General features: G+C 46.8%; 1 protein-coding gene across 1 annotated transcript; it reads right to left on the bottom strand.

The window, feature by feature from the left end:
• Positions 1 to 7: 7 nt before the first annotated feature.
• GL50803_0042285 (Ciliary dynein heavy chain 11) lies at positions 8 to 22,357 on the bottom strand (the record flags this gene model as incomplete). The annotated part of the gene is made up of 1 exon (XM_001704884.1): positions 8 to 22,357. The coding sequence occupies one exon, from the start codon at positions 22,355 to 22,357 to the stop codon at positions 8 to 10; it is 22,350 nt and encodes a 7,449-aa protein (XP_001704936.1).
• Between the last annotated feature and the right edge of the window lie 43 nt (positions 22,358 to 22,400).

The raw sequence follows: 22,400 nt of genomic DNA on the forward strand, positions 1-22,400 counted from the left end.
CACAAGACTAGTCTTCGTGTATAACAATGAAAATATCCCCTGCTGTAATTTTCTCTATTTCCTCGGAACATGGAAGAAAGACAGATGATATGGACCCCATCTCCTTACTATAAATGTCTACGAAGATTGGACACTCAATCACCTGTGGGGATGCCTCATAATAACCAGAGTAGTTTTTATTAGAGAAGTACACTAGTCGCCGGTCGAAGATGTTCTTGGCTCGCAGCCCATCGTACTTCTTCAGAACATTGAGCTCCACCACATTGAGCGGCCTTGCCTCCACGAAGTCTGTCTCGGACGAAGACTCTGTTACGGACGACACAGATGTGACACCAGGCTGCTTTCTCAGGTCGTCACGTGGTGTGGTGTCTCGGGATTCCTCATTGCTGCTGGCATTCACGCTCCTTCGAGAGTTAGACCGAGTACCTAAATCTAAGGTTAGCTTAATTCCTAATCTGTTCAAGCGGGCTTTTGGCTGCGTAGATTGCTGTATTTTAGGTGTGTTTGCCATTACGTTCGAATCTGCATGGGTTTCCTGAATCTCGGGGGGGGGAGTGGGAACAGCGGGTGTAATTGGCTTGCTATTCTGCACAGACTTTGTATTTGGCGTCGCTATGCACGGTCTGCCAGACATTGGGCGAGCCTTGTTAGCACGCTCATTAGGAGCGCCGACGGCTGAGTTACTATCTCCAGGAAGCCCAACCATCGGAGCTGAGTCATCCGTCCCAGAGAGTGTCATGCTTTGCTCTGTTTTCATAAAGGAATCATTCATGTTTCTCCTAGCTTGCTCAGAGGCATATATAGTCGATGAAAAATTCCCCAAGCTTATGATAACAGACTTTTTCTTGTATATCCTCTGCGCAAGAACGCGCATTGCAGGCAGTGGATTGTATATGCTCGTCACGCTTTGGCTGCTTACCTTTCCAATGCTGAGGTCAACGTATGCAGACTTAAGTTTCAGACCGGATATCTGAACGTTGTCCCGTTGACGTAGGTTTGCGTACGGGACTATATCATACGCCAATGTGTATTGATCTACGGTCCCACCAGTGATGTAGCAGGCCTGGGCACGGAATGCAGTGAACAGGGCAGACGGCCGGAAGGTCAACGAGATGTCAATGTTCATATAATTCCGGTCAATCATGGCATCGTTATAGTATGATCGCGCTCGGACAAGGTGATTGATCAGCTTGAAGAGATTGTCCACGTGGCGCTGAATCATGAATTGAAGGATATAGTCCGGGATGACGTCATATCTAGCGTACCGGATATAGTCCACCAAGTCTTTAACCATGCGATTGTAGAACATTATTTCCTGGTACATAAAGAACATCAAGGGACAGGACTTCTCATTAGCATCTATCTTGGTATTAATCTCGGTAGGCAACGACAAAGCCAGCTTACGACGGTCATAGTGAATCAATCTAACGTTGTAAGAAATAGATTTTGCAACAGAGTACATGACCCCAGATCCTAAGGTTGAGTCTAAAAACTCTAGTATCTGCTGCCCCTCTCGCTGGTAAAGATAAATCCTTTCTGGATCAGCAAGCCCTAAGTGGCGCGGATTGTCTCTAACCGTATTTATATCTACACTAAGAATAGCGTTGCTGATCATCTTCTTCATTGCTGCAGTATCAAATTCACCTCTGTTATAGAGCTGCGCCGGGTCCTGTAAGAGCATAGTACCTACTTCAGCACGAACATGCCTTGAGCTATATCCAAATACAAACTCCGTTAAGTATTTCAATACAGTACGGTCATGCTGAGTGCCCATTTTCGCACCGTATTTATCAATGATATTCTCAACCAATCTATTGTACAGAACAAGACAATTGTCGTTAAAAACTAGTTCGTGAGCAAGAATTCGGAAGAACGTAATCAGAACAGATTCCAAGTCGCTCTCGTCAAACGAGCTGTATACAGATGTCCAGCCGTGCGTGCCAAAGGAACAGCGACTTATGATCGCAGCTATGGCATAGGAGTTCTTGATAAATAGCGTGCTGATGTCTGTTAACCCTATCGTTGTTTGCATGTGCTCCTCTTTGTACTGCTCAATATCAAAGTTGTGTACATCCTTAAACTCAGCCAGATACTTCTGAGACAGTTCCATCGTTCTCTTATAGACGCTTGAAAAGCTGACATCTGAACTTCGTTTAAAGGAGATGCAGGCCTGGGCAAAGGAAGATAAACTGGATGCGTCTCCCTCCGCTGTAACAATTAATTTAAAATGCCTAGACACTGGCTTGAAGTCAGGAATCCCTGTCTGAAGGAGCGTTGCGGCCATTGTGCGCAGAAGTGGAGTAGCAGTGACGCCCGGTGGCATGGGCCCTCCACGTAACGGAGCAGTGGCACCAATAGGATCCTGATTGACGTCTATAGCAGACATGTTCATGGATGTTGTAGATTGATCTATTGCTGACGCCTCAAAGATAGAGCCATCGCCCACGTCCATTCGGTAGCTATTGGCCGTTAACGCCGCATAATGTCTGCGCAGATCGTTGTTGACAAAATCAGGAACGAGGTGTGCATTCTGAAGAACTAGCCAAACGGGGGAGCCGATGTGCTGCGAGAGAGCGCTCAGGGCCATCTTCTCCGTTCCTTTGCTAAGTGGCAAAACCTTCAGCTCTATGATTGGATTGTCATCGGCATAGTTCTCCACATGACTCTTAAGCATAACGCTCTTCTTTGCTTTCACAATGGCCTCGCGAGCGGCTGTGCTAGCCTGCATCAACTGGTAGCTCTCTTGTGGTAAGAATTGCGAAATAAAGCGAACTGCATCTACGGACGAAGAGTGATTGAAGAGAATAGGCAGCTGGCTATCGCTGATATTGAGAACAGATCCAAAGTTGAGTCTCTGCACTGCAGACAAACGGATGTTATAACGCTTTATGCTTCTCACAATATAATTGTTGACGGCAATCCGCAGGAATGCGGGCCTGAAGTGTTTGATGAAGAGCAGGAGCAAGTGATCCTCGAAGCGCACGACAGTATCGTTGTCTGTAAATATGTCAGATAACATGAAGGTCTTCATGAGGTCCGTAAATGATGCAATTACCTTGTCAGAGGATGTAACACTCATGCATCGTTGCCAAACGTTCCAGTGATATATTACAGAGAAAATGATGTTCTGCTGAAGCCCGGGATGATATGGCACGTACGGAGCATTTGCAAAAATGTCTAAGCGATCGACTTCGTTTGCTTGGGTAGCTTCGTTATTCGTGTTCAGACAGTACTTCAGTCCTACAGAGCCTTTAGCCGCCTCAGAGCTTAGGTTAGGAAGAAGCCCTTCAAGGTCGCCCTCAGTATGAGTATGATCTCTTCCAATACAAAATAGACCAGAAATAAGATTGGCTGCATGATTGCGTCTTTGCAAAATCTCAGTTGCGGAAATCTTCATAGAGTTCTCTCCGGGGCCTGCGAACGCCTTTCTCATGTCAGATGAAAGGGGCATGCTCTCCAACTGAGAGCTGTTCCGTACATAAAGCTTTTCTACGTTAAAGAAGCTCTCCTGAATGATAGTTATATCTAGGCTGTTATCAATATTAACCTTAGCTCCTTCAGCGCCCTTCTCTTGCTGACTCAAAATAGACGGGTGTCCGACGATTCGTGCATAGTCATGGCCCGAGATAATGAGGCATTTTGTCATTATCCACAGAAGGGGATCGCTAACCCGCTCCGTATCGAGATATGTAAAGATGTGATAGAGAAACGCCATTGCCGAAGATTCGTCAAATGCAAGTATAAATAGGGCGATAATTGTCTCGATATACTCGTTATTGTCATGACTGATGCGATTGTGATTCAACTGTTCCAATTCAACGGTCAGATCTGCCATCTCCTTCTCCTCCATTAATTCCTGTGTTTTCTCAAAGTTAACCCTACTGGCAATCAAGTCCTCAAAGCTGCAGTTATCTTCTTCCTGTGCTTCCTTTTCAGAGCTCCCTGTCGCATCGTCATCTGCGCTCTCGGCAACACGAGTTATTGCAAGGGTAGAGGTCCCCATGCGCCTGTCTCCTGTAGCCCCATACGTCTCGGGTAGTGCTACCTTCGAGCGAGAGGTTGATATGTTGACACTTAGATTAAGAGGACTTTGAGCCCCTGTAAAAGAAGATATCAAGGAACTCATCTGAAGGTTCGGGGTGTTTTGGTTGCTCATGTAAGGAGAGTTGACCTGAATTGCTGTGGACAAATTGAGAAGATGGGCGTATGCTGCATTCGATGCAAAATTCTGGCTCATGTCGTTATTGCAGATTATTATCCTCGCCACCACGTGACTGTATGTTTGTAGGCTGAGCTTCAGAAGCTGCCGGAGTCCCAAGAAGATCGACGTGCATATTACCGCAGCGTTTCTATGTGTATCACGCATCTGCAATATTTTGCGGTGCATCTTCGTGATGAAGGTCAGGCGTCGCTTGATAGAAGCCTTTTGCATCGAGGCCCCGTGAAGGCTTCCCAAGAGCTCATCAGAAAGTGCCTGTTCAAGACTGCTGTTCATAAGAGTATTAAGTACTTGTAGCTCGAGGATTTTAAGAGAAGACTTTGCGATTGACGCTTCAACAACGGCATTTAGATAGCTGCGCTCTATCTTGGGGTTGATGCTCTTTATCATAACTGATATTAGATGATCCTCCATTGCCGCGCGAGACTTAGCAAATGAAACAATCTGGAAATTGGCGATTATCTCTGGAGAAAGCTGAGAAATAATTGAGAAGTCGTTGCTAAGAAGGATTATGTTGAACGATTTGCTGAAGAGATAATCGTATCCATGTATCTTTACGACTAAGCTATGCTCCATGACGGCCTGTACGCCCGGGTCCAGAGCATCATGAGTCAGTGTCACTGCTAAATCATCGTTGTATGGATTGAATCTAGGGGTGCTTGTTGCACTGAGTTGTGTCCGTGGAGTTGTCGCCGCCGTTCCACTGGTTGTTCGCGGTGTTCGGATGATCTTGACTTTGCGTCTTTCTGGTGTCGAGCTAACCACCTGTTTCAACATTCCTAGTGTGTAGCTAGGGGTCCTTGGAATCACCGGTGTGTTAGGAAGCGCATCCTCCTTTTCAGGGTTCTCGCTATCTTGAGGTAAAGGGATGTCGTTCATCTGCAAGAATAGGTTTTTGCGTGCAACCTCCAAGTCGCGCTTACTCTGCGTTTGCTGCGTAGTCAACTCGTTCTCTTCATGGTCTGAGGTTGCATCACAGAATAATAGGCGCGCATCCCATGAGATCTGCTTCAGCACCTCCATTATAAATGACGGAATCTCAGACCCCATGTTTGTCACTAAGCAAACTTTTCCGCGAATTCCAGCATCGACAAGCTTCTTGAGCACTGTCGCCTGCTCTTCCGGGGAGTACTTAACACAAACGATGTTGGGGAGGTTGCTTAGAAAAGTCTCTGCTACTGACTCAGGGTCAAATATGTATGGAGTGTCCACAGAGTTCATTAAGCAACCCATTGACTCTGTAGTAGCGTTGTCAGATGGCAAGCAATGCTGCCTCCACATACAGAGCTCCTCATCGTTGTGCAGTCTTACTAGGCCCATATCCACACACTCATCTAGAGACGTTGAAGAGCGGGCGTTCTCACTGGGGCTAAGACACATCTTGGAGTCCGTTCTAACTTCGGCTCTGAAGGAGCTTGCTGCACCTAAAAGAGTAACGAACATAAACTTAACAGATTCTGTTACTGTGGTCGCTAAGCTTGAATGTTCTGTCCTGATCTCAGTGAGTGACTCTTCCCATGTCTCGTGCTCCACTTCCAAAAGTGTCTTAATACTCTTGACTAGTTTGTAGCGTCCTTCTGCCGTCCGTATCTGAGACTCGAGCTCCTGCTCGATAGCTTTGTTCCTATCTGCTTCTACCGTAAGCTCTTGTAACAGGGCCTGGAGCTCCTCCAGTTCGGCCTCCTTGATCTCCATGTTCTGTTTGTTGACAATATACTCTTGGCGAGCCTTCTCCAAGCGGGCTATCTTCGGCTTAACATTGTCCCACGCAGTGGCGTATTCCACCACTGCAAGGCACCAGCTGCAAATTGTAGTGGCGGCAGTCGAGATGGATGATATTTTGGCAGGGTTAAAGTCTGGCGTTGCTGTAATGGCTCTGAATTTGGCAAGGATCTTTGGATTGATTGTTTTTTTGTCATATGCAAGAAGCGAGGAAATGAGGTTTCCAGAGGATAGGAGTTGCCTAGCTGACGCCCAGTTTGTCGGCTGGTCCATAAGAGCGCAAAGAGCGTTCATAACGAGAACCACAAGTGGATGTGGATTTGTAAATGTACTCAGCTCTGCAATATCTTGTCTGTTAAGATTCTGAAGAGCCTCATCAGCCTTCTGCAACATAGGGAGAACTCTGTTAAGCTCCTTCTTGGCCTGCGTCATCTCCACAGTGATGGACTTGTCTTCTATAGTAAGGGCCATTTTCTCAGAGCTGACGACTGCGTGCTGCTCCTGTGCCAGTAGCTTCTTTGCGGAAAGTTCCGCTAAAATGGATGCTACCTTTTGCTTTTGTTGTTCAAGCTGTGGTTGGAGCTTCTCAAGCTGCATCTCTAGTTCGCTGGCCTGGGCAGAGCTCTGTGCAAAGAGCTCTAGTCCCTTCTCCAAACGTGCCTCTTGCTCCACCAATTTGAGCTTTCGGTCACTGAACATCTTGTAATATGTACGAAGGAACCGCGCAAAGACTATCGGGGTTTTAATAAGATGCTCGCTTCCCAGCTTGATTCTATAAACTTCTGCTATCGAAGAAAAGACTTGGGCAAAGCGGTGGAGCATGGTCTGATCGATGTTGCTCTCATTGAGCTTGTGGATCGGGATCAGCCCATCGGCTGACATGCAAAACACCTTTGCTACATCGAGTGGGAGAAGCTTGACAGCAGAGATACATATCTCGACCATCGGCCAAGTACCTGGGACTTCTACTGTACAGCGTTTAATAACTCCTGGGTAGGTGGTTCTCATGCTCTGATAAAGACTCGGCTCGGCCAAGATAACGAGGTGGTAGTTGTTTATAGCCAGAAAATGAGGGTCATCCAGCAATTGTTCTATAAACGGAAGAGCTGGCTGGACGACAATTGGAGATAGAATAAGGCATGTGGGATCTTCGTTGATGACACAGCAGTTACCGTAGATAAGCTGATAAAGCTCTTGAATATCCAGTACCATACGTGGCTTCATCTGAAGAGCTTCGATGGCTACCATGACCGCTTGTTCAACAAAAATCCCTGCCAAGTGCACGACGAGTAAATGGGAGTCAGGCTTGGCTAGATGATAGGCCAGCTTTAGCATGCGGCGCTTCAGCTCCTGCTGCAATCCACCAACAAGAGGCGAAAACGTGTCGTTATTTGCCACATGTGGACATGGCTCTGGAAGGGGAACAGACGGGAGTATCATGCTGTCAAATGAATGGGGAAATGTGCAAGTAACAAGGAAAGAGGGGCTGGTGTGTACCGGTTCAGAGGAGAATGTTTGGAGAATAGGATGGAGTGTGCTTCCACGATGGCATGGCCCGTTGTTTGCGGCGCCTTCCTTGCTGGATAGCTCATCTAATTGCAAAGGTTCTGAAACCATATTCTGTTCTGAGTTTAAGTCTGTGCCAATCGAAAGTACCTGTCTATATTGATAATTATTTAGGTCGTAAGAGGCTAAGTTTCCCGTGTGTAAAAGTATCTCGATCAACGGCACCTTCTGGTCGCCTATTGCCGATGAGGATTGTTGCATCAGTAATTGCATTTTAGACAACTGCAAGCCACTCTGCCTCAGTTCAGCTATGTCTGAAAGATATGCAGTATCCTGGTTTAGGATGACATCTGGACGCAGCTTGACAGGAACACGGATGGCTGCAGATGGTTTAAGCTCGGTAACAGTTCCTGACAGATGCCTGATCACGTGATCAACAAGAAAAGCGTCGAGAGTTCTGATAGTTTGATCGGATCTTCCTTGGTAAAGCTCTGCCCGCAGGCACGAAAGTAGAATCTGTAGGAGACCACGCCGAACGACAGATGTGTTTATAGGGTCTAAAAGAGCGTCCGCAGTCGAAAGGATATTCTTGAATGTGGCCGGGGTAGTGAACGAAAACCTCCGCAAAAAGGCAAAGAGTTTTGTATAACTGAATTGTAAATCAACTGAACTACTGTGTTCAGAATGGTCAAGCAACAAACAGATAACGTTGGTGAAAAGAGGAAGGATGGAAAAGACAACGGGATTAATGTAACTTCTGATATGAGACGCGTTGCTCCAAGCGGTAAACACAGCAGAAATCACAGCCGAGACATTCGTAAACGCGCTGCAAGAGACGGTGAGGGAGTGTGCAATACACTTACTCGAGAGCAACGGCGGGCCCACGTTGATAATCTGATAATTCCTAACACAATGGAAGCTTGGGGGCGATGATCCAATGTAGACGCCGTTGTTTTGCATGAGGAAGGAGATAAACTCATTGATCGGGAAACAAGTGAATGCTCCGAGGTTATTGGTTATGGGACGCGCCATATTCATATTGCGTAGGATGAAGAGATTTGTTCCCCCAATAGTGTTGGACGGGGACAGGATCTTATCCTCACGTTTGAAGCAGTTTTCAAAGTACTCAACGAATTGCTGCAGGGTTTTATTTGCACCAGAGAATCGCAAAGGAATAGGAAGCGCACTCGCAGTCTGTTGAAGCAAGGCTGTTAGCATCACCACAACCGCTTCAGCCCCAAAGCCAGATATTTGAAGATATATATTGCTTGCCGGCAATATCTGCAGCTGGTCACGGGCAGAGATGTTTGTCACGGGCTGGATGGTTCCTGGAAGGTTGCTACTTGATGCTGCAAAGCCAACGTCTCGTGACCCCCCAGGTCCAGTCATAGCGGCAAGAGCTGCAATACTTGCAGGGTTGATAGTGTTCATGGTCATGCTAGAGGCAGTGCTTCCGTGTTTGCTGGAGTTCTTTTTACCCAGTGGCTCTCGAGCAGAAGGCATTGTAAGTCCCCCGAAGGATTCGCTGTTTTTCTGTGCTTTAGAGTTCTGCTCTTCTCTTTGTGCGTGTACGTTTGATAGAAGCTTACTGAGGGTAATAGTCTTGTCGTAGTATAGTAGGTCTGTGAGGCATATGTAAAGCGTACGGCGCACATCAGCGGTTTCAACAAATACGCGTGATGTCAATGTATCAAACTCCACATTAAAGATGCCGTGTTCCAAATCGCAATTTTGCGACATAGCAAGCGCGCCATACACACTGTTGTAACTTTTAAGATGATCAAACTTGCTGCACGCAGCGAAGGAGACTGGAATGAGGCGATACGGATCGAAGAAGCATTGATCAAGTGTCGTGTCTAGCTCTGTCTTTGAAGACATTCCATTGACGTGGAAAGCAGCTGCCCAATATTTGCGCTCCAGTATGACTTCCTGGAGTTGCTTGTCAATTTTCTGAACGTAAAGATCCTTCCCAAATAACCCAAGACACGACCACACAACTGAGAAAATCGCATACCCTTGAAGCAACCGAACGAGCATGCCTCGCGTAGGATCTGCAGCCACCAACTCATAAATGTGCGAAGATGACGCACATAGGTGGGCACGCAATATCCTAATGGCTTGCTGGACAATCGTGCTCATGTTAGAACACAAAAATGTCAAATTTAGGACAATTCCATGTTCATCCGCAGATGAGGTCGTGGCTCCGAGATTGAGAGACCCTTGAGGATCAAATTTATGCATCGATTGGGGACTGTGATCAGTGGAGCTTTGCTCCCTAGTTGCCACAAGGCCAAAGAGACAATCGAATAATGTTGAATACACATCTAAGACGTTAACGTAGAAGTTATTCTCAAAATGCAGCGGATTGCGTGCATAATATTCTGTATTAGCTACATCTGCCAACGGAGCACGGTTGGGGTAGCGTGCCTTATAAGCCTCCAGTCTCTCTTTGCGTGTCATTCGCTTACTTGTTCTGCCAGAGATCCCTAAGGCGCTAAGATCCGAGTGCCCTAACGCGCTAGTCGCAGAGGCATCACATCTGTTCGTCATTGCAGCGTTGGAATAATGTGCAACCTTCGTTGTGGAGAGCCCGAGAACCACATCTTTTTTGTCAAAGAGGAGCTCCACGGATTGTAAATCCATATTCATTCGACAATATGACTTTATCTTTTCGGAATTATAGGAATACGTGCGTGCAAAGTCTAAATAATCGAGCTCGAATAATTCCCGCAGAGAGGAGACAAGGATGGCTTGATACAAGAGTGCATAGTTCTGAATACTATCCTCAAGAGAAAGAATACCGCAGCGGCTCAAAGTGGATGGAGACGTATGGCTGATGTCTGTTGTTTCGAAGATTATCCTTATGTGATTGGAGATACGTATTCTTTCGCCGTTGGCCAAGCAGAGCATTTTGTTGTCATCCAAGAGCGAGTTCATACACTCTGCGTATGCAGAGTCAATGGGACCATCTAGCACAATAAACTTAAGCCGCTCTGTGGAGCGAGAAAAGCCCTTAGAGTCTGCCTCAATTTGTGACTGCTCGTCTTCAGTGAAATCCTCGCTTACGCTGACGTCTCGATGCCTCAGGAAAGTCTTGCCTCGACGCTTTGCCTCCTTAATTTGCCGCTTGAGCTCCTTCTCTTCCCTCTCCTTCTTCTTTTCCATAAGGAGGTTATAAGAAGCAATGCAATAGTTCCGTAACACCGAGCTGAAAATCCCATCTTGGAATGCTTCGTTTTGATAGCCACCCAGGAGGCCCTCTGTGGTGAGTGCACGCGGATTGATAACGGTACATTCGTTGGTCTCATCAAGCATGAGCCTCCAGAGAACTGTTTTGAACGTGTTTCGGCTCCCCAGGAGGATGATCCCTGTTCGAATCCAGAGAAGGTTCTCCAACTCGAAGTACTTCTCTCCTTGGTATCTGAATGCGATGCGGCCTGTTGCACGACACGAGCTGCGATAAGCAGCAAGAACAGCTTCTGCCCGCTTCTGGATATTCTCGGCGACCAGAGTCTGGGCCTGCGCAAGGGCAGTAATTTGCTTGCGACCAATGTTAAGTTTGGATGCCATAATGGATGACGCCACTCGATAATGCACCGCATTGCCCTGGAATTGGTCAGCGTGTGTTGGAGCAGCCGATCCTATTACTGTGCCATTTAGTTCTTGTGGACAATCGAATGAGTTGGGCACTACTTCTGCACCACTTAGTCTCTGACGATTCCTGTCTAACAGCTGTTCGCTCATAGGTCTTTTGTAATTCAAAGCGGCTTCAGAAACAGTAGGCCATAATTCTTGATCAGTAAGAAGCATATGGAAGAACGAGAGCTCAGATTTGCGTATGATCATAAACTTATCAACGTCAAGATCATCAGATGGTGCTGCTTGGCCTGGTTGTTGGACAGAGATAGCATAAGATTGCTGAGAAACCGGCCTCTTATTCAAGTCTGTGATCACAAAGCTAGATTTCGCTACTGCTTCCATATTGTTGATAAGCATAAACGATGAGTTCATGACTGCGTCGGATAGATCCTCGACTCTAGTCGTGCAAGTGGCCTGATGATCATATCTATCGCTCTCCATATAACACATGACAATATCTCTTCCAAACACATCTGCAACAATTTCTATGAAGTTGTGCTTGTCGAGCTCTACCAGGCAGGGTGTCAAAAGACGGATGAGGTTGTCAATTACGCAGATGGTCTCGATATAGCCCATGAAGATCATATGCTCCTTGTATTGCTTTGAATTGGCTTTGTCACCTATTAATAGACTCTTGATGTATGCATTTTCCCTGAAGATGTAGAGCCAGCGCTTAAATGTGTGGGAGGACGCCAGAATAACTGACTTAATCGTCCTCAGCGACAGATCGATAACCTTGGTATCATAAAGCTGTATATTTTCCGAGGGTCTGTGAGGCATTCCAAGGTCACTCTGCAGCTGTCTTGATGTTTCCGTTGGTGTCTGTTCCTGGGTGTTCAAAATATCAAGTGACGCCGGACGATGCTTTGGTTTGGCTTTGCTGTTTGTACTAATAAGAATGGCGTCCAGATTCGTGAAAAAGAAACGAAACTTGCGGCCCAGGTCTTGCGCTGTAGCAAATCCGTGCATTAGAAATAGTCCTGCGGCGATATAGTCTATATCTGGCTTTATGATCATGAGGGGCCTAAACAGGGCCATTGTGTTCCCCGGTAGCTCTATACGATTGGTAAAGATATACGAGCTTTGATTCATTGTAATAAACACTGATGCTGACGAACGGAGACGGATGGCGGTCGAAGCTACAGCTTCGCCGGGCGAACCTTGGTTCCTATCTTCTTCAGCCTCGTGGCCTGCCAGAGCGTCACTACCATCTGTCAAGTTAACGTATATTTCCTTCCTTCTTATGGCCTGCTGAATACAAACGATAAGCTTCGAAATCACCGAGAGAGTTTCAAGAGTCAGTCGGTTGAACTCGTCTAAGCAGAGAATAGAGCCGGTGGCCGCCATGCCCATAAAGATCCTAACAACTGTGCTGTAATCCAACGCTTCTGTGCAGTTCAGGACTATACAGAACCGGCCCAGCGAGCGTGCAAAGTCCTTAGAGATCTCTGTCTTCCCGGTTCCTGCATTTCCGATGAGACTATTGCCCTTTAGGAGGTGCTGCATTGTATCAAGAAATATTTGGCGATATGAGTCAATGGTCGGGGAAATAATGAGTCGAGGGATCTGCCCATGATACTCGTAGTAATATGCGGCGTAAGCATTGTCGAAAAGATAATAATAAGGTTTCTTTTGATACGCATTGAGCCTCTCTAACTTTGCTGAAGAGACGGTTCGCTCGCTTTCCTCTAACGTCATGTACATCTTGCCCTCTGAGGCATTGAACGTATAACACACCATATTAGACTCACAATCCATATCCTGCTGCAACTGGTCTCTCTTTCGCTCAAGAAGGTCCCTTATATATAATTCAGTTGCTAGCAAGGGGAACACACCTGCTGGGCTTATCTTAGCTGGCTGGCCGGTGCCTGCCAGAGAAGCCATCGGACTTGCTTGCGCAGCAGAAGATCGAAGTAAGTCGTCCATAGAGTTATTGGCTAATTGACTGCGCAAAGATTGACCCTTCAGTGGAGAGGCTTGTGGACGCTTTGGAGTCTTTTGCTGCACAACTGAAGCTGTGCCATCGGCAGGTTGATTGCCATTAGAGCCAGAGATAGCCACAATGTTATTTCTGGTAATTCCGATAAGAAGGCTCAGGATGTATTCTTGGATTTCCAAGAGAGCCTCAACTATCTGTAGCTTAGACAGCACTCCATCCCGATCACTGCTGGATCGACTGCTTTGATTTAGGACTCCCCTGATTGTGTCGTCTGGATTAACCCTGGTCTTATCAGCGAGAAGCGACGCACTCAAGGCCGATGTTCCTGCACTGGTGTTGGATGGGCGCTTATAAAAGGACGACGCATTCTCAAACTCTTGCGGGTAATTGATGAAAAACCACGTCACGCATTGTCTAACAACGCTGATAACCTGGACCGGGTATGATGCAATAAAGTTCAGAAACACCTCAGAAGAGAAGTTTATCCGCAAGGTGATTTCCCTCTGGTGCACCGATAGCTTTGAATCGCCAAAGTTTGCGGTTAGGGAGCTGTGCCCAGGCGTTGCTATATTCTTAGTTGATATACTGTGATCATGAAGCGGCAGTCTATCGAAAATTATAGAGACCATGCTGCGGAGCTCAGGCGCGTGCTGCTGTACAGCAGATCCCATCATTGTCTGTAGGGTATTAGATATGCGGGTATCCAAGGCTGATAGCCATACGTCAGGAGACCCTCTTATGCGTATGTCCTTCTCGGACGTTGGTTGCATAAGCATGAGTGCTTCACCCTCACGTGACCGTACCCCCTTTAAGTAGAGCGAGCGAACATCGTGCTCAGTCTTTGTTTCGCAGATAAGAGACGTCACATTCTCAAAGCAGTTCTGAAGAGTACGGGTCAGAAGAGTTGGATCAAAGGGCGCCCCATGGGCCGTCTCGTCCTGTGCACTCAGAACTATTAGGAGTTCATTATCAGAAAGGAAAAAGAAGCGCATGAACTGGCGGCGTTTTATATCCAGGTACTTCAGAATGTTGGCATAGATGGCATCGAGATCGGTTTGCCATCCCATGATACTATGAATTGTATCTTTTGTACACCACACAGCTACCTTTTGAGTCCTTGCCACAGAATTCATAAGCGAGAGGTAGTGCTTCACGAGCTTGGTGAAAGTCCGCATATCCTCGGGCAGCTGGCGGACAATCGGGCTTGATGGAGCAAAGATGCGTAGAACAGCGATGAACTTTCGCTGATACAGATCCCAGATGAGAATTGCATCCTGGCATACAGTGCAGGTATTCTTAATATTGATAAGTTCGCGCATGGCAGGGTTGTCGCCCAGCCGCATGAATTGAGATTCAAGTGTGTTTAGCTCTGTTTTGACATCATTAAGTACGTTTTCGACAGTGTCGGTCAAGGTGATCAGATAGACCTGCTGGCTGAGAGAGGCGTGATCTGTAGAAAGGGTTCCTGTGTAGGGTATAAGTGGCAATGTCAATCCATCCAGTTCTTGCTTCAGCTTGGAAAGACTGCTAAGCAAGCTGTACTCGAGCTCAATTGAGCGCATAAAGAGGAGAAAGCTGTTCATGACGCTCGTCTCCAAAATCCCGCGATATACAAGGCGATTAATAGAAGCGGTGAAGCGGTCCATTTCTATAAAAAGGCCACCATATCTAATTTCTGCACGCTTCTTGGCTCTTCTTCGGAAATATTCCTCCTTTTCTGCATCAGAACCAAAGATCTTATAGCAGACGTTATAGAGCATATCGGTGCTATAAATAGAGGGCCGTTGAAGGATGAAAGAATAATTTGTCATCTGCGAGATCAGCACTTTAGAATCTGCCACATCCTTTTCGCTTCTGACGTCCCCAAATTGCTCACTAATGACATAGGCCTCTGATTTCGTTATCCAGGCCTTCCGTGCAGCTAAGTGGGCAAGGTATTTGGCCTGCACTGCCTGTACATGAGTTGCAACTGTGCTAACGCTGAGAGAAAAGTTTCCTGACATCTTTGCCTTGATGTTTTGTTGTTCAGCCTCTTCCTCTCTGTCTGAAAGGTCCTCGTCATTGTCATCCTCTTCAACGCTAGCGTATAAATTGAGCATAATCTTGTTATGATCAAGCGATTGTTGAGCTCGTGATCCCGCTGCGCCAGAGCTGCCCCCAATGATGTTGGAGCTCAGCATAATAAGCTCTGCAATGCTATCGGACTCTGATCCGAACAGGACTCGGTAAACGTTGTGCTGCTCTGGGGAGAGAATCTCAAAGAGTGGTAGCTCCTTGTAGTCCAGTTCTAGCATGAGAAATCTGGATGACATTAGTTTGTATTCCAAAAGTAAATTGGGTGAGCGTAGATATTCACGGGTGAGCATTTTGAAATGTCGTGGCTGGAATGCAATCGAGGAAATGAACTTGAATTGGGGCAAAAGAGTCTCGATTCTCTCTAGGAGCTCTATTGTTAGTGTGAGAAGGGAGGGAGGCTGTAGGTAATAATTAATTGCCTCAAGCATCGTTGGTTCAGGCTGATTTCGCTTAAAGTCATCTATTCCTTCAAACTCGCTAAAATTATATAGTAAGGGTTCTATCCTGTCCTGCTTTTTGTATTGAACGAGGACTGTTTCTGGATCGTAATTGTCAAGATTTTGAGCCATAGAGGCGGGTATGACGACTTTGCCCCGGGTCTCAAGGGTTGTCACGTCTGTGATGCTAACGCTAACGCCTGTACTAGTTGGAAGTTCTGTGGTAAGAGAGATGTCCTCGTCAGCTGCCGAATCAAAGTCAGAATCGTCTGGAAGCTGATCATTATGGTAGCCAAGTATGCCCTTACCTTGTAGTTCGTATTGGTCACTAATAGTCTTGCCCATCGAGCGTTGGGATTGACGCAGAGAATGTAAAAACTCTCCTGTCTTGACTATCTTTCCGTTTTTAAGCATCTTTCCTTGAGAATGCAACATTTCATCGAGTAGTGCCCGGTCTGCAACCACCTCTTTGTATATTAGTAGCAGATATTTGAGGACTGTCCTATTAATTTCTCCGGCCACAGAAGTCGGTGGCTCCTCGTGATTATCTCCATAGGAACACTCAAGCACGCAGTCAGTAATCACTGTAGGATCAAGCAGATGGGATTCCAGGAATGGTCTGAAAAGAGCCTCTAATAGTAGTATGTCCTCTTCTGGCGATTCATGAGGGGCATCATTCCTTTGGCTTTCAAAGGCCAGCTCATCGTGATGTGCTTTCTGAGCAATGCGATGGGCAGTGATTCGCGCTTTCAGATCCAATTCGCCCAGATTCATGCAAATACTAGTGAACTTAGCTTCATCATAGATTGCTTGAAACCGTGCTCTTAACCCCGTAAAAACACGCTTAATGGCTCTTACCTTCCGCCCAACAGAAGGATAGTCAACCATGCAAAGAGGCCTCGAAAAGTCGTTCTTAATGAGGAGGTTCAATCCGTGCATGAAAAGCCAGAAGTCCCGCCTGATCTTACCAATCCGTCTGATTGCCCTAATAACAAACTCAGACTCGACTATAGCAGTGGGGGAGAGCTTCCTAGTGACAGTACGGATGTGCTGGGGGACGGGTTCTCCGGGTTGTTCTTCTATCTCTTTTGCCGACTGGAGCACAAGGTCCAGTGCCTCAGTGGTAAAATCATCCTCCTCAGCTATCTGCTGTATGCTCACGGCAGGCTGATCGAGTGAGCCACTAGGAGATGGGCCATCCTTTTGTGGCTCCTGGATATTGTCTGCAGGGCATCGGCTGGTAACGCCCTCTCCCTCGTGGAGAGTGTCGGGCTCGCCCAAATAAACATCTCTGTAATAATAGCTTATAACAGTCTCCTCCGGCATAAAGAATTCTGTGCTTTCAAACAGGTGGATACACTGATAAAAGTACAGGCTTTCATCATCGATGGTCATAGAGGCCTGAAGCGCATTAATAAAGAACTCGTACCTGTGTCTACATACAGCAGAGCCTGTCGAAATGGGAGCCTCGAAAACATCGGGCCCCTCTAGATTGGTTTGATTAAGTAAGTAGTAAAAGAGTTCAGTTGGTGTCCGTATTGCTCCGATAGAAGAAATGTCTGCGCAACCAGGGTGCTCGTTGAGTGGGTCTTCGAGACTTTGACCATCATCATTCTCAGCGGACTGAGAACCGATCACCATTTGATCAACGTCTAGAATTGCTTTGAGGGAGTCATAACAAAGCCTCTGGAGTTTGAAAAATAGAACAATGAGGTCGTAACGGAAGACAGAGTAAAGGCGAGTGCGCTTATCTGCAAATCTGGCCAACAAAAGATCAAACATTTGCAGGGATCTATCAAAATCTTTCATTGCCTCATTGCAATTAGGGTCCTCCTTGAACTTGAAAAACTTCTCAAAGTAGTCCTGTACCCCTTCTACAGCACCTGCATCACTAATGATATTCTTGTAAATGGCAAGCTCGCTCATTACTTCACACTTCCTGTACAGCTCATGAAAGAGCCTATGCTCAATTTTGGCCTCCTCAAAGTATTGCAGAACGTCTTTTGTCTGCAAGAGCTTGTCTTTATCAATCACTTGTGTGGTGATCTCCTCGTTTCTGAGAAAGTCAATATCGCTTAAGGCGGCATTATTGAAGGTCATCGCGGTGAAGCTTTTATCTGGTATTTTCTTCAGCTCTGCAGTGTAAAAGCCTATCTTGTGGATACAATTCTTGGCAACAATAAGAATCGTCTTGGGAATAGACAACCTAACAAACTGTAGGAGCTTTATCATGATTGGCAGAAGCGCAGAAGCAATCGGAGTTGAATCTACCTGGAAGCAAAGGATACATCGCTTGACCCGTAGCTTTGTCAGAGATAAAACAACGTGTTCAATGGAATCGATGCGAGACCTGAATAAATATGGGTTCAACTCTGTAATCAAACGAAGAAATGCACTTCTAACAAAGTTGTCAGATTCTGGCAATAAAGGTACAGTTCTGTTGTTTAAATGCTGGAGACCTGCCTGATAGCGAGCTGTTTCATCCATTTCTGGGACTTCGTCAATAGGGGATGCAAGACCGTTAGATGGAAATGCGTAATTGGTCATCATCCTAAAATCAAATTCGGAAGCTAGCTGGCATAGAAATGCATAGTCGTTTGCGTACTCTTCGGCAGCCCGCCGGTGTGTGTATGAAATGCCCGGGTGTTCTTCTGTAAGTAGCTGCAAGCTCTTGTCAGAGGACTCGGACTCCTCAGAGTGCTGATTCAGTACTGGTTTGGCAGCGCGTGTTGTAAAGCTGACGGTATGTGACGCAATTGGAACCTTTTGCTGCATAAGCTGTTGAATAAGCCCTTCGTCGCTCAATCGGCTAATGCAGTCACTCACGCCCACAAGAAGATCCAAGAATCCGACGGCATACTCACGAATCTTATCGCATCCGTGCTCTAGGTGCTGCTTAAGCGCCCTTATTCCATTGGTATACTCCCCATACTCACCTAAAATGTCTTTGATTGATATTCCTACCAGCGGGGCGTGAGCTCCACTGTCCGAAAAGAAGGAAGAAAGCTTCACGAAGCTCATGGGCCGGATTGACCGGTGAACACATGTAGCATAGTCAGACAACACGTCTCCTATAAAATTGATAAAGTCAGTACGGGACGGGTACATGCACAAGCCTTCCATAGTTAGGATAAGTTGGATATTGAAAATGGGTGCCGGCGGCAGCCTACCATCAAGGATATACAGGGGAACTCCCGTGAACTTCCTGACATTAATAGCGCTCTCGGTGTTTGGAACTAACACAGCTATCTGCGTCAAAAGATGGCTAATGTCCTCATTGCGCTCTTGACGAAGGTCAATGGTTGTGAGGCTTTGCTCCTTCTCTTGCTGCTTCTTTTGCAGAATGGGGTTTTCTACAGAGCTCTTCTTTGCTAGGGCAGTGGGTCCTAAATCATCATAGATATCTAGTGAATCCTCTCCTTTACGATTAGCGAGAATGGAACTTTTTATCTTCCCAACAAGTAACGCCGCTATACTCTGGTCTCCTCCTCCTCCATCTATGGAAGTCTCTTGGAGCTTGACATAGCGAGCTAATCTAATGGAATCAATGAATGGGAAATCATTAGCAGACTCGCTGGCGATACGCGATAAATCGCTGGCGCACGATTTCACAAACTGACTCAGAAGCAGGTAGTCGTCTTTTTTCACAGTCGCCTTTGCTTCGTTATCTAGATGATGAAGCACCTCGTGTGAGGCATTCTTTTGCTTATCAGCTCCTTGTGCTAAGTATTTTTGGACCTTTGGCGGGTTTATAAGGAGTCTGCGCCCACCATCCTCTTGGAGCAAGTTGAGATCTTCTTGTGTCAACTCCCGGATGCTCTGGGGCGCCGTTGATTCTTGTTCGCGGGGGATGCATGGCACACCGAAAAATAAATCCATTAGATCGTCATTTGCTTGAAGTAAGAGTTCAAGCATGAACTTAACCATCATATAATCGACCAGACGAATCATTGCCCGCACTCTAGACATGTTAAATACGGAATAGCTCGATAGCGTAGACAGTATTGCTTTCGAATTGCGCTTCTGCGCCTTTTTAGAATCGTGACTAACATCAGAACGACCCTTGACAGACGCTGGGCCGACTTGTTGCTGCGCTTTGGCGCTAGAAACTCCAGACGAAGAAGCGCTTTCTGATGCACTCTGCTGAATGATACGACCATGGACCTGCTGCTGCACTTGCTTTCCCAGCACTAGAAGGATTTCGGAGATCGTTGTAATATAGTTGCCCAGAAGAGACTTGACGGCAGTGATCCGGTTGCGCGACTCCACTACGAACTGCTTGAGAGTTATGGTGCTTGGAACATTGGTCATAGTTACGTACAAAGCCTCTGCTCTCTTTTTATCCAGGCCCAATCTGGTTAAGTATGTTGGAAGAAATTCAAAGCAGTACTTCTTAAAGGGAACAAAGCGGAGCTCTAATGAAAACTGGTAGCACAAACTGTGAATTTCCTGGAGCGGGCCCAGGAAGACGTTACTGGCCAAAAGGCTGGAGCGTGTCAGTGCCGAAATGGACTTATTACGAGCTGTAGTCGCTATGCTGTGCTTCCAGAGGCTCAAGTACTTTCGCTGCCTAAAGGTGGAGAAAAAGTTGTTCCTCCGTAACTCGAGGTAGTATCTGCGCTCCCTTTCCCAATCAGCGATGCTTAGAAGCTGTGTTGTCTTAGTGGCTGGCTCCTGATAGCATATACCGTTGCAAGAAAGAGTAAAGTACCGATCTGGGTTGATTTGGTGATATGCACAGACCAGCAGCTCGTATGGGTTCTGCCATGGATGTGATTGTGCGTAGACCTGTGACACGTCACAAGCAGCCGCTGGGCAATGTACATTCTCAACGGAGGAGTGACTGCGAGGAGTTTTTCTCCCAGACGGTGTGTCTGATGAGATTTGCCCTCTGGCAAAAGCATCGGCGGCAGTGTAACCTACTTCAGCATGACTTAAAATCATTTGGCGGACAGAGGGGATATCATATGTAAGATAAATAAATTCGGATTGCATGAGTCCACTTGCAATAAGCTCAGGAGAGGCGTTAAGAAAGGCCTCGTACTGAGTCTTAAGGCCCGTGTAGTAGGTTTCTGCATACATCATGAGTTCGTAGGAAGTAGTATAGCTAAAAGAGCTTCGATCGCCATCCAAATTCTTAAAGTAGTTACGGAGCTCCCTGCAAATATCAAACTTTTGGTTATGAGAGTAACCTTTGGCCAGTTGAAAGGGGGACTCTGTAAATTTGGTAGAGAAGCTCGACTTTCGTAATCCTCCTGGGGACCCGTGCACGGAATGCCCTGTGGCAGAGTCGGCTATAACTTGCTCGCCATTAACATCTTGGCAGATGATACGCTCAATCTCCGCGCGTTCTTTAATACACTTAAAGATTGGAAGTACTGCGTCTATCTCGATAATAGCTTTTGTCAGTGGGTCAGCAGAGCCATCTGCACACTCCTCTGTTGGAAGGGTAGCAGCTTGCTGTAGCGCATCGTTGCTTGGTGCGTGAATGGGGACAGGAGTTGCTGAGCTGAGATCCTGTTTAGCCGATTTAGTTGTTTTTCTGAGGGATGCACTGGATGCAGAGCCTGCTCGGCTTTTAATCACCCAATCTGACATAGACCGTGTAATTTTCTTAATCCCTTGGGACAGCTTTTCGTCCGGTCCTTCCAAGGCGTCCTGTCCTCGTGATCCGCTATGATCTGCAGTACCTGAAATGCTGCTAGAGTACCCCATTTCGCTAGCACTGCGTATCTTGCCAGTAAACTTATATTTCTTGTTTAAGCCTCTAGTGTAGCTACTAAGCGCTGTGCTGGGCCGGACCGCGTCCAGCGCCATCTTACTGTTCTGCTCATACAGCTTGCAGCCCTGTAGCTGCCCAGGATCGACCACAAACTCTGATTTTCTTCCTGTGCGCTTAAACTCCTCTATACGTCGCTGTAGTGCTAGCTCTGGAGGATTGTCTCCTGATGGACCACTTTGGGCACCTGTGAAGGTCAGTCTATCACCGTATGACGAGTCTGCAGTGCCCCCGGTGCGTTCACGCCGGATCCTGGAGGTAAGCTGAGTGGTACTAGTCGGCCTTCGAAGGACCCCTGAGCTAAGAGGTGTAACTCTCAACGTATCTTCTAATATCTCACTTTCATCAACGTGACCTGCATTGGTTCCGAGTAATGCAGAAGCAATACTGTCACGACTGACACGTCCATAAATGTCAACTGTGCAAAGTGGAGAAGACTCTAATGCTTTCTGAGCATCTTGGCGTCGATAGCGCTCTGGAGAAAGCTGGTACTGGGATAAAAACTGCTGCGTGGGCTCAGAGCCAACGTCATGAAGGCGAAGAGACTGGCCTGTTGCTGAGGCACCGGGTGGTTGGTTTGTTTCTTGTGCAGCTTTAGTGTACAGCCTTTTAGATGAAACCAAACGGCCTACCGGGCCCAGCAAAGCCTGAGGGCCGTTACCTGCCGAGCTATCTCGCTCCTTTCTCTTTGTAATAGCAGTGTCGTAGCAGCGTTCTAAGGGAAGAAGTAGAGAGCCAGTGGAGACTTGATTGAGACGCTCCCCGAAGACAAGTGGGGGCACGGCTGTGGATCCGACTGGTTTGAGAGGCGGCTGCGCACCCATAGGTGGAGGTGACGAGTAAAGCTTGGCAGCGGGGTTGGGCGGTGTCTGGGCCGAGCTGGGACGTTGGGCCCGGGACCCTATAATAGCAGTGTTAGGAGTTGTGTTTGACGAGATGTGTTGTGTTCGTAAGCTAGTGGTTGGTCTTCCAGTATGTGAAAGAGCTGATTGTGGCCGTGTGGTTCTAGCAGCTCCAGTGACATCATATGTGTCAACCATATAATCTTATTAAAATGTGAATTATCTTTTTCTTATTGTACTT

The sequence above is a fragment of the Giardia intestinalis genome, chromosome 3, assembly GCF_000002435.2.
Source record: "Giardia intestinalis strain WB C6 chromosome 3, whole genome shotgun sequence".
Taxonomy (NCBI): Eukaryota; Fornicata; order Diplomonadida; family Hexamitidae; genus Giardia; species Giardia duodenalis.